This window comes from Zosterops lateralis, assembly GCF_965231275.1.
Source record: "Zosterops lateralis genome assembly, chromosome: 7".
Taxonomy (NCBI): domain Eukaryota; kingdom Metazoa; phylum Chordata; class Aves; order Passeriformes; family Zosteropidae; genus Zosterops; species Zosterops lateralis.
Window position 1 is genome coordinate 27,916,668 of NC_139767.1, and position 14,741 is coordinate 27,931,408.

General features: G+C 42.4%; 1 protein-coding gene across 1 annotated transcript in view; it reads left to right on the forward strand.

The window, feature by feature from the left end:
- The window catches only part of PDIA5 (protein disulfide isomerase family A member 5), a gene marked incomplete at its 5' end in the record, with an annotated part of 98,510 nt that overhangs the window by 21,075 nt on the left and 62,694 nt on the right, over positions 1-14,741 (forward strand). Inside the window, 3 exons of the mRNA XM_083865673.1 lie at positions 7,059-7,142; positions 7,920-7,965; positions 13,592-13,684. Of these exons, the coding sequence (XP_083721799.1) occupies positions 7,059-7,142; positions 7,920-7,965; positions 13,592-13,684 (223 nt within the window). The remainder of the gene's footprint in view (positions 1-7,058; positions 7,143-7,919; positions 7,966-13,591; positions 13,685-14,741) is intronic.

Consider the following 14,741-nt stretch of genomic DNA (forward strand, 5'->3'; position numbering starts at 1 on the left):
CCTGCATTTTGGAGTTCTTAGATTCATGTGAACTCAAAGACAGAGCAGTACTCATCTGGTGTCCCAGATTAGGACAGTGTTCCCCTGTGCCATGTTGTGGCATGAGAGAAGCTGCTACTTTGCAAAAAAAATTGAGTGTTTGATGGTTTTAGAAGCTCCTGCAAAGCCTTTGGTAGCTCTTGTGAATGTGTTTACCTTATTTCTGTGCAGGTATGTGGGCTGCTGAGTGCCTCTTGCTAATTTATATTTCCATGGAAAGTATTGTTCATTATAACTTCTTGACTTTCTGCAGGGGCTGGAGCTTATAATTTTTTCCCTTAATTGTTTTAGCTTGACGATATGATGATACGTGCTGCCTCTTTGTCTTGGTTTTCTTTCTGCTTTTTGGCTTGCTCTTGCTTGCAGTAAGAATTAATCTCATGGGGTTTAATTTTCAGAAAATACTTCTTTTTAATTTTATTCCTCTAGATCCCTGGCCTCTCTAATTGACTAATGGGCACAGGGAGTCGTTTGTATTGGGTGACAAGTGGTGCTGGGTCTCCACAGCACATGGATTATTCTGTTTGCATTCCTGGCACGTTCCAGGGGAGCGTTTGGAGCAGAAGGCTGCAATCATCTGCAAGGTGATTGCAATACCCCCTTGAAGTGGGGATTTTTGCAGCATTCTAGGGGGTAAAATCAGGCCCTAAATTCACATGAACTCTGTCCTGTTCATCTGCTAATCCTTATCTTTAATTCTTTCCAGCAGTTTATTTTCTGGTTTTGGCTTTCACACTCCCCCATCCCTTAAAAGGTTCAAGCTTTTCATGTGCCGCACTGTTTAACTGGTTCATTTCTTCTGTGCTGTGGAAACCTGTTGCTATTGTTACTTGTTCTAGAAGATAATTTCCATCAGGAACCCAGAATGGGTACAAAGAGTTGCTTTGTTTTTCAAGGCAAATCTTGTGTTTAAGCTTCCTGTGCTCATTACTTCTGCATCCGTTTCTCCTGGGTCCTGTTCCTATTTTGGTGCCTGCAGATCCTTAAACCCCACTCTGGAGCTGAGTATCTAAGTGCCTTTCTGCACTGATGGCTGAGAATGGGTTTTCTGATCAAGTAGGTGTAAGCCATTACCATCCAGCTCTTTGGAGAAGTGCAAGCAGCATGATGGTTTGAGAAGTGATTTTTTTGCTTGGATTTTTTTTTCTTTTTCTAATTTCAGATTGGTCTTGAGAGAGTGATACAGGAAAGTGTGGGATCATTATAGAATATGCGGAGCCTTACAAATGTGACATACTGTTAGCAGCGGTTATGGCAGCTGCTGGCCCGGGATGGGAGGGAGAAATGAGGATGATGGGGAGACAGGCAATGCCTGCAGTCTGAGAAAAGGAGAGTTTTGCTAGAATCAATCTGGTTTTGTTTGGTCAGCAAAGTACACAAACTGCTCTGCTGTATTGTAAATGGATCACACAGTATTTGTTGGGGGATGGAATCGATGGCTACAAGGAGCATAGGTCAAAATCCCATATTGTCTCCAACAATGGCTAATGATTTCCCTTTTTTTTATTTCAAAACCTTGTAGGAGCACATCTAACTATATCTGACTGTTAATGACTTCCTCTTTCAAATTAGGTTTCCAAGTGCAAATGTGTTTCATACTTTTAGGAGACTTGAGGAAATTTTTGCTGCTAACACTTCTTTTGCTGCTTTTTTGGGGTCACAAGCTCAATTAGTCGTTTGGCAGGATCTCAACTCCATGCTTTCCCAGGATGTTCATCAGTCTGTTGTCTGGAGTGTGTATTCTATGGAAGGTAGCCAGAGGGTATTGCAGAGGCTGTGCATTGGGCTGGGAAACCTTGTTTGATAGTTCACTTCTGACAGCTGGACTGAAATTGCAGTTGAACTTCCCTGAAGTTGTAACTGGAGTCCTCTGTGGTGGTTTGCACTATAATATGGAAGAATGAAAGCACCTAAACAACAGAGACAAGAATGAGAGAGCGTACTGGTAACAAGATGACACCTTTGTCTGGTACCTTCCAAGGGTTTTCCAGTATTGGGAGGCTTGCTTTACAGTCAGTCTTGCTTCTGCTTTGCTGTGTGTCCTTGCTCTTGGAGCCTGCTCTTTCTCCTTACCTGCTCAGTTTTGTCTCTTCCAGCTGTTGGGACAGTGATGGGACAGTGTTTGTACATTACTGCTACAACAGAGCCTCCATTGCATTAGAATCTACAGGCACAACTGTGATTTAAGGGACTGCTGAAGCATAATTTACATGGATTGTTGAGCCCTGTTTCAGATGGCAAGATGTAGAGATAAAAGAGAAAATCTGTTTAGAAATTGTGAAGTCTGTGGTTTGCATGTGGTTACATCATATGCTGATAGAGGAATGAGATAGTTTTTGTGCAGGCATATTTACTGACCTGATTACTTAAATTGGTTCTGTCAGCATTTTTATTAATTACTTTTCTTGTGCCTGGAAATCATGTAGGTATAGATGAAAAAGAAAGCTGGGTGCACTCTGCATTGCAAAGTGTTAGGGGATGCCAGGGCAGTGGCATGAAGTGATGTGGCCACACAGCACATGCACATTCTGCTATTACATTGGCAACTGGAGACATGAACATTTTGGGATGGCATTTTTGTCATTGCTAAAGAGGGGATTTGACAGTCATTCCAGATCCTTCCTCCCCAGAGGTGTGGTTGTGGGGCTGTTTTCCTATCTTCATGAGAGGCCAGTAGGCAGCATTACATAATAAGGGAAATAATTAAAAAGCTGCAGAAGATGTTATTTGTGCTCATGAAAAAGAATTCGTGCTCATGAAAGAGTGCTGAGGATGTTTGATTCCTTTGGGACCTGACTGGGCAGTATTTGAATTTGCCCCAAGGAAGGGGTTTTGCACCCCCTCCATGCGCCATTTTTTACTTGGGATCCATCCAGCTTGGACTTGTTTCAGGTTTAGAAACTGTATGGGCTTAACTGCAGCAAAACTCCTGGGTCTTATTTTGTTTTCCTTCTGTCTAGCTTTATCTTCTGTTCTTTCCCTCTCCAAATCACCTTCACACATTGCTGCAAAAGCCTTTTCCTGTGTTGCCCCTCCTGCCACTGGAGCCTGCCATCAGTATCTCTCACTACTTCTCCGTCCTTATGGCCATGGGTGTCCAGACCTGTGGGCAGTCCTGGACAGACAGAGCATCTTGTGCCACTCCTAAGGCATGGCTGTGATGTGTCCCTTTCCAGGAGCTGGCTGCACTGGTGGCGAGCTAAAGGAGGCCAGATCTCCTTCATGAGTCCCTCGCTGCACTCCTGCCCTGGTAGCAGCTGGCTGCCTATGCTGAGGGATTTTTCATGCACGACAATGCTGACAAGGGACCCCAGAGGTTTACAGAGAGTGCTGCATTTGGGCTTCCTGCCAGCTCCACCATAATTTCCAATGACAGAAATGTGTCCCAGTGGAGGAGGTGGGGATGTGAATGGAAAGGGGTGAAGTGTGCACAGGATCTTTGCAATGTACACTACCTTTGTTGTTATTTAGACTTCTTGCTTAGGTCAGCTTGGATGGTTCATTTCATTCTTTTTACCAAGCTGTCACAGGTCTTCACTTCTCCAGCAAAGGCACATTTTGGAGCCCTGGTTTGGTTTTGTGGAAGGGGAAGAGTAGAGAACACGCCTATGGTAGTGGAAGGAAGTTGTGCCATTGTGCCACTTAAGGTTTGACCTTATTACCATGTAGACAGCTGCTGTGGTCCTTGTGGTATTGAAAATAGGTTGATGTTTTGGATGATTTTCCAGAGAGATAATGCTGAATTATTGTAGGACTGCCTGCAAGGGTCCCTTTGGCAGTAGCACAGCAGGGACCTGCCAGGGTTCAAATTGCTCTGGACAGAAATGGAAAGAAGCAGCCAAGGATGGCTGCTGGGGACACATTACTGACCTCATCCTCAAGCCAGTATTTCTCGAGCCTGGTGCCTTGTCTGGAGTGGCATGGCCTGGGTTGGTAGAGTGCTGATTTTGGGGATAGTTTCTGGCTTCTTAGGTTGTGGTTTGTTTTTTTTTGTTGTTGTTGTTGTTGGGGTTTTTTTTTTCTTTTTTTTTTTTTTTACTTTTAGTCATAACAACTCTTACACTGCCTCTTCAAGTGATATAATTAAATTGCAAGAACTGGAGGCCTAATTACCCTCTCCCATGTGAGAGTTGAGGAGCTCATCTTCAGAGAGAGGCTGTTGGCTGAGATTCAAAAGAGACAAGTCTCAGAGCAGGCTGCATCTGTGTTGATATTTACTCTTATTAAGAATAATGGTCATTACCAAGTGATATCAGAGCAGGTTGCTCTTTGCAGGTTATTTTTGTCTGTCTGTAAGTGAAGGCAGAAGGAAAAGCAAATGGGTCCATCTCTGCCATTTCTGTACATCTCCTGCTTTTTCCAAATCATTGTTAGCATAGAATCCGAGCTGGTGGGTCTGGCATGTGCAAAAATCTGCACTGATGCGTGAAAAAAATTACTGATACATATTTAGACATTTCCTATTCTTGCAATTTGCTTCTCTTCTATCCCGTGCATCAATGCAGATAACTTGCCTAAACAGGCCTAACTCTCAATGCAGTGGTGCAGAGAATCTCCCCACTAAATGGTAGGAGACATACTGGGGCAAACTGCTGCTTTCTTTCCTGTGATAATGTCTGTGCATTCAGGCAGCTGTGTGACTCTCTGCAAATGGAGAAATCCTGAAAGCAGGGCACTCTTAGATCCAGTGAAACAGCTATTCTTATCTTTCTTTTTTTTTCTTTTAAATAGAAACTCATGCAAACAGAAAATGAATTGCTAGGAGTTGAAGTGGTAGGAGTTGCTAGCTCCTTACTCACAGGTATAGCTCAGTAATAATGCTTTGTAGCTTTTTTCCCCACTATAAACCTGGAAGAATATTAGTATCCATTCAGATCTCTAAATGACACGTAAGGGAAAATTACGCTTCTTTCTCCACATGGTGAGAAGTTGCGCCAAATAGGTGGTAGAACAGGCAAAGGATTCTCTTGATATCCAGTTTAGTCCTCTGTTTATGCCAGAACAATTGTCTCCACATCTTGGGGTTTCACAGACTGTTGCTGAAGTTTCAGCATTCTACTGTTCCCATCAAGCACCTAACATTTATCCTGGAAAGCTGAGATAGCCACAGATACACCTGGCAACGTTTGGGAGTGTCTAGAAGAGCATTTATGAATTGTGACTGTCGTGGGCAGAGTGTAGTTAACTGCCTGTCACTCAGCTGCAGCAAGGCCACAAGACCTTCTCTGTGCCTCTGAATCTGTCTAGGGTAGGACAAAAGGATGATCTGAAACTGGTGTCTACTCTGGAGATGCCTTGACCTTCAAGTCATTTAGGTTTAGCCCATGGGACTATTGGAGAACTACAGGGGAGAGAAGATAGAATATTTCTGACCCCTGGGTTTGATGTTGTTGCAGGCTTTTTGTAAGAACTCCACGCAGCAAACACTTTTTTTGGCATAACTACAAATCCAGGGCATTTGTTCCGTAGTCTGGTTTTGTTACAAGGAGACGTGTCCACATTATTCAGTTCTCAAGCTCAGATCTCCAGCCTCCCAGAGAAGCAAAGAGAGTATTTATGGTTTTACAGTGATGTGAAAATGCAAAATTCAGATGAATTCAGTAAGACTCTTCAGATAAATACACTTCTGTTCAATTGGAGTTACAAGTGCTCCTTCCTGGTGTGGTAGTTGTGTGTTTGTTAGTTCCTTAAAATGTTCATTTCTGTTTTCAGCATAATATTCTGATTTTGCTGCATGTCTTCGTGGCACATTCCTCCTTATTTCCATGTGCCATAAGCATTTGGGAGGTTTCCACTAAAGTGCATTCTCACTTGCAGCTCACTGTGAACTTGGTGTTTGTTGTTCTTCAGATTTGTAGAAAGGCAGCTGGAGAACATTGGGAGAATTAGCACCAGTGCTGGCAGCAGCACTTAATTTGGTGATGCTCCTGCGAGCCTTGCATCTTGTTGTCTCTAATCATTTTAAACTTGATGGGTTTTCAGTGTTTTCATTTTCTAAATTGATTTATCTGTGTAAAAGGTACAAGTTGTCCTCTACTGGGAACAAGTTTCTGAGCTGTTTAATCTTGCTGTTTGTCAATGCAGAGAACAGCCTTGTCAATGTGAATCATCGTCTTTTCTGTTTTACTCATTTCCCCAGATCTTTGACCAACTTCTTATTCGCTTCTGCTTGAAGTCTCCTTTTGGCTTCCCCCTGCACCGTTTAGGAGAACGGTTAGGCTGTGCAGGCCCCTTACCTGCCCACTGAAACAAATGCATTTGCAGTTCTTTCCTATGACTCTTCTCTCTTCTTCAAGTCAGCCTAATCTGGTGCTGGAAGCAATTCAGTCTCGTTCAATTTGAAGACCACCTCCAGCAGGTCTGTCTGCTGATACCTTCCTCCTTCTTTAAGAGCTGTTTTTACTTACCTCTGTTTTCCAGGTGTGGCTCCAGGACACATCTTTCATACCTAGAATGAATGGGGTTGCTGGGCTGAGGGCTCCAGAATTTCAATTGGTTTTTGTTTCCTGCAGGACCTTTTTAAGGCTGAGCGCTTGTGATTTGGACTTGGACATACCATGAACATGGTTTTTTTGCTTTTTACTATCTTCTGCCAAATGTAAAAGCTGACCTGTTCTTTCCTTTTGAATCTTTTCACAAACAGAGCTCTTTGACCACCATCCTAACAATAGCACAGTCTTACTGAAATTTGACTTCCTAAATTCTATGTTAATCTCATGGCAGAAGATCTGCTGAGGTCCCTGGACATGCTGGAATGAGCTGTTTCTTTACTGGTTAGGGCTTGGCTTTGGAATGTAAATTTAACACAGTTCACTGTGTCCTGACCAAGCAAACAGAGAAATTAAGTTGACTAATGGAGGTTTTCATAATGCTTGTCCCACAAACTTAGCTAAACAGCTTCTAAATTACTGTTAGTTTGAATTAATTGCTGATGAGGAAGCACAGCAGTGAGTTCTCAGAACTGAATGCACTTGATTTTCTTTTTTGGTAACCTTTCTTCCAATATGTGTTTTTTGCAGTGATACTGAAAGCCGAAAATTATGCAAGAAGATGAAGGTAGATCCTAATTCAAAGGAGAAGGGAGTGGATTTACTCCATTATAAGTGAGTGCTGGGCTGGGATTTGTAGTTCATAATTGTTGATGCCCCCATTAAGAGTGTTCTTCTTTCAGCCTTACGCTGCTGCAGCATTAAGATGACTTATTTTTTATCCTATGAAATTAATTGCTGTTTCTTCAGTGTGCAAGACAGAAGTATAACTTCTGCATAACTTCTGTTATGACAGAAGTTGAGTTAAATTTATTCTGCTGTTGAACAGAGGACACTAAAAGCATGGGCAGGGAGAGATGTCCAATGGACTAAAACTGCCCAGTGTGTGGGGCTGATGCCTGAGGTTTGAGTTCTCTTGCTTTCTGTCACTTGCCTGCTGGCATGTGCCGCGGACAAGTTGCTTCACCTCTGTCACCTTTCTGAACTGAGATAGTCCTTCTTAATGTGAGTGGAGAAAGGCAACTCTCGTGAGACAGCAAGGGATTTTTCTTCCTGAAAATAATAGGAGTGGGAGTGCTGTTAGGTACACCAAGCAGCTGTATCTCCATCTCCAAAGATCATGCCACAGTAAATAATCTTGTTAAAGTGTCAGGGAGGAAATTGTTTACTGGGAAACTGTTTTCTTCACACTGGTTTGCACCCTCCCTTTTTCCTTCCTCTTGTCGTCCCCCCCCCCCCCGCCCCTTAAATTACTGTACTGTAAATTCTACTTAGTTCTGTGGCTTCAGCAGGATAATGTTATTCTGGTTAGGGAGACGTCAGGAAGAGCAGCTGTATGAATTCCAGTATGTTACTGTAAGTTAACTCTCTTCCCCACTCCTCGTTTAACAGGGACGGTGCATTTCATACTGCATATAACAGAGCGGTCACATTGAAGGTAAATTCAAATATTCCATTATTATTCTTTTGGTTCTGCTAGATGTGGGTAAGACATTTGTGGATGAAAAACTGGTTTTGATATTTTTTTCATACTGAAGGCATGAAAGGAAGGGGATTAATCTTCATAAACAGCTGTCAGAATGGCCTAAAGGCTTTTGTGTGCATACATGTCTGTCAACCACAGATCCAGAAAAATGGTTTATTATTTAAAAAATTGACCCCATGTTGAACTGGAAGGTAAATTTTAAGTTAACTTACAGACTAGTAACAAATAAGGATTTTCTTGTTTTCATTACAAGGTGCTCTTTGTGGTAGTATAACTAAAAGTATCACCCAATACTGCATTTTGATAAGGAGTTCTCTGAGGTTCTTAGATTGTGTGTTTATAAACACTAAAGAGAACTGAGTGGCCTTATCTTTTATCAGATTGTGGAACCACAGCTCCTATGAAAGTGCTTTGAGTGCATCAGGTATAAAATTACCTTTCTTTTTTTCTGGCAAATTTGACATAAAGCAACAGAAGGCAATGTTCAGTGAGCAAGGGAAGAGAGAAGGCATGAGGCATGATACAAATGTGTAGATCCAAATGACTGTGGAAATGGTGGACTAAAAGTACAGTGAGCAGGCCAGAAGTGTGCAGCTTTCCTTTGCAAAGCCCTGGTGAAGTGCTGGGAGTACCCTGACCTGAGGAGCCCTGCAGTGACTTGGCTTCCAGAAATCATTTCTGTCCAGCTCTGATGGGCAGTTCCTTTTTCTCTTCCTCCTCCAGCAAACCTGAGCTCTGCACAATCATTGGTCTTTTGAAGGCTTGATGACATCACCCCAGGTTGACATAATTCCATGTATATCCCATTTCTGGGTTGTTCAGGGCATTGCCCTGGGATGGAGGAAAGCCTGTGTGAGATGCTGTGTGAACCTGAGTCTGCCAGAGTGGCTGTTTCTAACTGCACTTGCTCTGGACCCTGCTTTTACAGCCAGAGTGGGAGAGTATCTCATGGGGCACTGTCTTGGAAGAGTGCCCTGACTTGAGTTCAGTCAGTCTTCACTTGAGGCTGTGATGCAGATTTGTCTGAGATGGGTAGGGTATGTATCTTCCCATCTCCTGCAGCAGAAATCTTGCCTGGCATTAGGAAAGGCAGTGTTAAATACCCAGCCCAGTCAGCAGCTGCCTAAACCAGCTTCTGTAGTTAGTGAGGAATTGCAGCTGATGATTGTTTTCCTTCCTGGTGGGTGATGGTTTAAGGGAGACTTGCTAGTTGCCTAAATTTGGGTGATTTGAACAATACATGATGCGTCTCTCCTGCCCTCCATAAAGAGCTGCAACCAGGAATTAGTGCTGTGGCTCTTCCTTACAGATCAGATCAAGTGGAAAGCACCTGCAGTGCTCGAGGGAGCATTGGGCTGAGAGGCAATCATAGCACTACAGGAACCAGATCATTTATTCCTTCAGCTGCTCTGTGATGAGCATTTCACCGTACCCTTTTGCCCTGCCTGCTGGGAAGAAGAAAGCAGCATCTCATGGACAGGGATGTGGGATTCCATTGGGGGTGGCAGAGGAATTTTGAAGCTCCCTCACTCTAGGGGCTGGAGTCTTTCTCAATTAAACTGCCCCTGTGATACCAGCCACTAATGGTTTACAGGTTGGGCAGTGGATCAGATCTGGGCAGTGATCAAATAATTCAGCTGTTTGCTTGTTCTGCTGCTCACATCTGCCTGTATATTTTCTGTATTTCTCCCTCTGTTCCACTTGTCCCTGTTTTCTTCTGTTGAGCCAGTGACCTTTGTTTTTCTCTCTCAGCTGTGTTTGTCAGGAGTCTCCCAGTACATACAAACAGAGAGCAGCAGAGCAACACAGTCACATAGGGCATATACTCATTTTATGGACAGGTGGACACACTGAAGAACAGGAGATTAAAGGATTTGTTTCACATCATTCAGCAAACTTGTGGTAATAAAACTCAGATCTTCTTTCCAGACATCCAGTAGACATATTAATATATGTATGACATTTTGGAGAATGATGGACACAGCTCTGAAGAACTGTAAAAGGATTCTTTTGGAGTAATCAGCAATTTCATAGATGTGGCTGATCAAGCTGATAGTGTACTCCGGTTTTTAGAAAAGCTTTTAATTTCCTAAAGTAACTAAATCCTTATGTAATTAGCAGAGATGCCCTTGTGGTTTCACTGTTAGAAAAATGAGGAATAAAGGATAGCTCAGTGTTCACAGTAGGGGGAAGTTACTTGGCAGTCAGAACCTCCTGCTGCTGAGACCTGTGTTAAGATCTGAGCAGTATCTAGGGGTATTGGGGTATCTAGGAAAGCATGATGGAAGGCAAGAGAGGAAAATTCAGTGATGCAAAATTATTAGGAATAGTTTAAGAAATATAATTCTAATTCTTTGCACCTGATAGGGCTTAGGTTCTCACAATACTAAAAAAAATTGCTGGAGGAAGTTCCAATAGAGACTTCTGTGAGTAGCTTAAAAAAAGGAATGATTGCTTCTTTTTTCTCCAAATTTGAGGGCAAACAGTGGCATTTTGGGATTGATTTGAAACAATTAACTGCAATGTTAAAAAAAAAAAATTGGAACCAGTAGCTACATGTTGTGAAAACCAAGAATTTAAAGAGTCTGAAAAACGGTTTTAGATAGTCATAAGGGATAGTTCCATTGATAGTTAGAAAGCACAGAGGTCCATATACAACAGCTGGTGCAGAGTCCATAAACTTAATTTCTTTTTGCCAGAAATTGAGAGTATGTGCCAGTGTAAGCTATATAAGAACTCTAAGTACTAGTCTTACCTTCTCCTCAAGTAGCTGTATTCATCTGCTGTTGAAGACCCAAGCTTAGATCAGTCTTTGATCTTACCTGGAGTGTCTGTTCACATGTTGCTTCAGCCACATGGTGTCTAATTCTCAAGAGGGCCACAATGCCAGTATCCAGGCTGTGTTTATTACATGATGAAGCCTTTTCTGGAGTGTAAAATACAGAGAGAGTTTTACCCTTCTTCTAAAATGGAGAAAACTCACTTAAGTACAAATCTGCTTAGTAGTAGCAAAGGGAATAGACTAACTCAATAAATTGGTCCTGCTCTAAACCCTGAATCCTTTTCAAGCTGGCTGTTGTAAGGAGTGTATGTGTGAAATTGAGGCAGGTCTTGTTATTAGCATCCTTACTGCATGATACTTCAAAGGAGTGAAAAGCACAAGGATGTGTTTGTTTATATTTTCTTTCAGGTTAAAACCTAAGTCTGTGTATATGATTATGGATCAGCTCTCCTGTTAAAACTTGCTTATTTTCAGCAGCAAGTGCTGGATTGAAGCATGTCCTGTACTCTGCTGAATCAAGGTTTAAGGTTCAAGGCTGGCACAGCTGGTTACAGCCCCTGGTGCTTCTGCCCATGCAAAGGGGTCAGAGCAGGTCGTGACTGTACCACGGCAGGACTAGAGTGGAGCTGGTTCTACACCAGGGTTGCTGTGGCCTCTAACACAGCAGCCTGGGGACCAGACTGCTTTTCTGTGATTAGAGAATGCTGTGGTTTGTTTGGATGCTGTTCTTCCCCATTCCCCATTTAAAGTAAGAGAGGAAGTTCTTGTCACTGCATGAAGAATTGAGGGCAAAGCAACGTACTGCCTGCTCCTGCCAGAAGACATTACACATCTAATTTTTTTCTGTCTTGGCTGAGAGGGAGAGGCTGGATGAATTAAATCTCTTTAATCCCCATCCTCTAACCACATCTGTTTCTACATGGCTGAATTTGGCATGCAGGAATTCTTGAAACTAGCAGAGTCAATTACACTCATTAGCCGTTCAAAATGTTGACCCCTGTCTCCTCCTCTCCAGTGTATAGTTGAGGTCTGTGCATACTGAGGGTGAGCAGAACTTGATGCAGCTGTCCTAAAGGTAGAACATCTCTGCTGTTTTGTGCTCTTTCCTTTCCCCATATGTTATTAGTCTTCTTAGGATGTCATTTGGGATGTTAATGCCTCTAAGTCTACAGCTTTTTACATAGTAGCTCCATTGTAAATTAGTTGATTTTATTTTTTTTTTCCTAACTAGCTCCTTTCCCTGATAATGCCACTGTAAAACAAATTTCTTCTGGAAGCGTTTGTCATCTTCACCCGTTAGATCCTTTTTACTGTGTACATTAAGTGTTTTGCTTGCTGTCTGGTGACTGATACATGCTGCCTCTTGAGATAAGACAAATCTTTTCAATATTAGCTGTGCAAGCAGACAGAAACATAAATGCAATAAATGGATCCTGCTGTAAGCTCTGAATCCTCCTGATCCTTGCAGTACCAACTGAGAGGCAGGAATATGAGCTAAACTCCCCTTTCTGTTGATAAGCTGTTGGGATGTTGCACCACAACAGCCCCACCAAAGGCAGACAGGCAGCAAAAATGTCTCTGAGACCATTCCAGTGATGGGACATGTCACCAGGTGTGCTGTCAGCCTGCTCCAGAGGAAGTGGAGTACACACCCAGACTTTTAGAGTAGTCTTGGTGTGTGTTAGTAAGGCTCAGTGCTGTGGCAGCTTCATCCACACTCACACTGAGGGAAGCTCCTCAGGGATCTCACTATGTTACTGGTGTGGCAGAGATCCTGTATAGGAATGGGCACAAACCTACAAGCAATGCCATAGAGAAAGCAGTGGGGTCATTCTGAGTGGTGAATGAACGTGGAATACCAGGTATTTGTTACGTTTCCTAGGGCACAGACATTTGAGTATAAAAGTGATCAAGCCTGTGTTTGCATGTACAGCTGGGAACAGGGAGTAGTGTGACTGCCAGAATCCATGGAAAGTATCCCATTGATTTAGGGGGCTGGAGTTTACTTCAGGCTCAGATTGAAATCAGAGCTCTCAGAGTATATTTCCTTATGGTAAAGAGAGTATATCTGTGGTCTGCTGAAAGGGATTTTTGGTTGCCTGTCAGTCAGGTAAAACAGTTAGAAAGTGTGTGTGCAGGTGTACTCTGTTGAATGTGGGAGCTGCAGAATCCTAGGGTTTTGTATTTCCCACTTCTCCTGTCACATTTGCTTCTTATTCTCATACTTGAAATTGCACTCAATGGATTTTTTTAGGTAGGTGGGTCACACAGGGAACTGTTGGTGGATTATTCTTCCTTTTACCAAATGAGCAGTTTGATCTGTAAGGCTGTTGATTTGCTTTTGCTCACAGCAAGTATCAGTGTACCCTCCAGCTAGTTCTGTTACTCAGATACAGTGAAGGGCATGGGAGCCTGACCTCTACATAAAGAGAAATCTTTCCTGCTAACCTAGAGACTCACTGGGGAAGGTCTAGTACCATTGAAAGAGCTCTCTGAAGGATTCTTGAAGCTATTCTCTGTGTGCTGGTGCACTTCCTCTCTGTTTTCCCCAGTCTTGTAGTGGGAGTGGGAACTGATAAGTTGGAATACTGGTTATGATGAAGGTACACACCTACGTATCACTTGGTTCTGCAACAGGAGATTTCTGTTAATCTGCATTAGAGCAGGTGAATATACGAGCAGAAAAGCAAAGGCATTAATTGGATGGGGTTTACATCACAGCATGGATTTGAGATTGGATGTCTCATGATTTCCATTCGTGTTTCTTTAAAAGCTTTTTTCCCCTGTTTATTACAGTCTATGGTGGCCTTTCTCAAGGATCCAGAAGGTGCTCCGCTGTGGGAGGAAGATCCTGAAGCCAAAGATATTGTGCATGTCGACAGTGAAAAGGTACATTAGCTGCATAGATGTTCTGTTGTATTATAAATATATGGGATATTTATATATATATCTTTATATAAATATAAAGATATTCTGCTATATTATAAATATATGTAGAACACCATTATTTTGTTTCTTTGGAAGAAAAATTTAAAGCACCCAGCCTGTTTGAAGTGGTCTGACAAATTTTGTGGGTTGTGATAACTGTCAAGTCCTGTGCTTCCGGCCCAGCTCTGCCCTGCATGTGGTCATGACCTCAGTCTGCCAGCTACACAGGCAGTGCCAGAGCCTGTGGCTGGTGTGTCTCGGGGAAGTGGAGCAGCTTGCAAGGTGAAGTCACTGCAGAATGCAAGTAGGAGGTAAAACACTGCCCTTCAAACTGCAGGTTGTCATTAAACCTTGGGTTCCCTCGTTTGCCTGAGGTTAGGAAGTGTGAAGCAGGAAGAAACGGGATCCAGATCTTGAGGGATTTAACTTGGTGCAGTAACTGTCCTCTCCATGTTGAGTGGGAAAGCAGCAAATGTGATGAAACTACCTTAAAAAGCCAGTGCCACCAGTTACTCATTATGTTCCTTCTAATATAATCAGCTTGGTCTTTTATATTAGTTTTCTAGTCTATAGATTTTTTAAACTTTAATTGATTGGACTCTAGCTGGTATTTTGTAAAGGGCTTTTTCAATTTTCTGGCTTTCATTTTTAATATTAGAAATGGTTATTCTGACATTCAGTTTTTGTAGGAAGATTAATTTTTAATGTTCACCCTCTGTACTCTATTACAAGGCTTCCAAGGGTTGCATTCAATTTGAAAACTTCATCTACTTTTTCTATCATGCTGGTACTGAAAAATCCTTTTCGCATGGCATCTCATAGGTTTGGCAAGGTTTCATAGTGTGAAAACTGAACTTGTTTTGTTGTTATTGAGTCTGACTTTTTGAATTGCAATATGGATTTTGGATGTGTCAGCGAAGAAAGAGTTTCCAGGTAGAGATTCTGCAGTGAGAATGAACTAAACCATGAAACTTCCGCATATTAACAGTGAAGATACTGGTCTAAGATATTCGGCAGA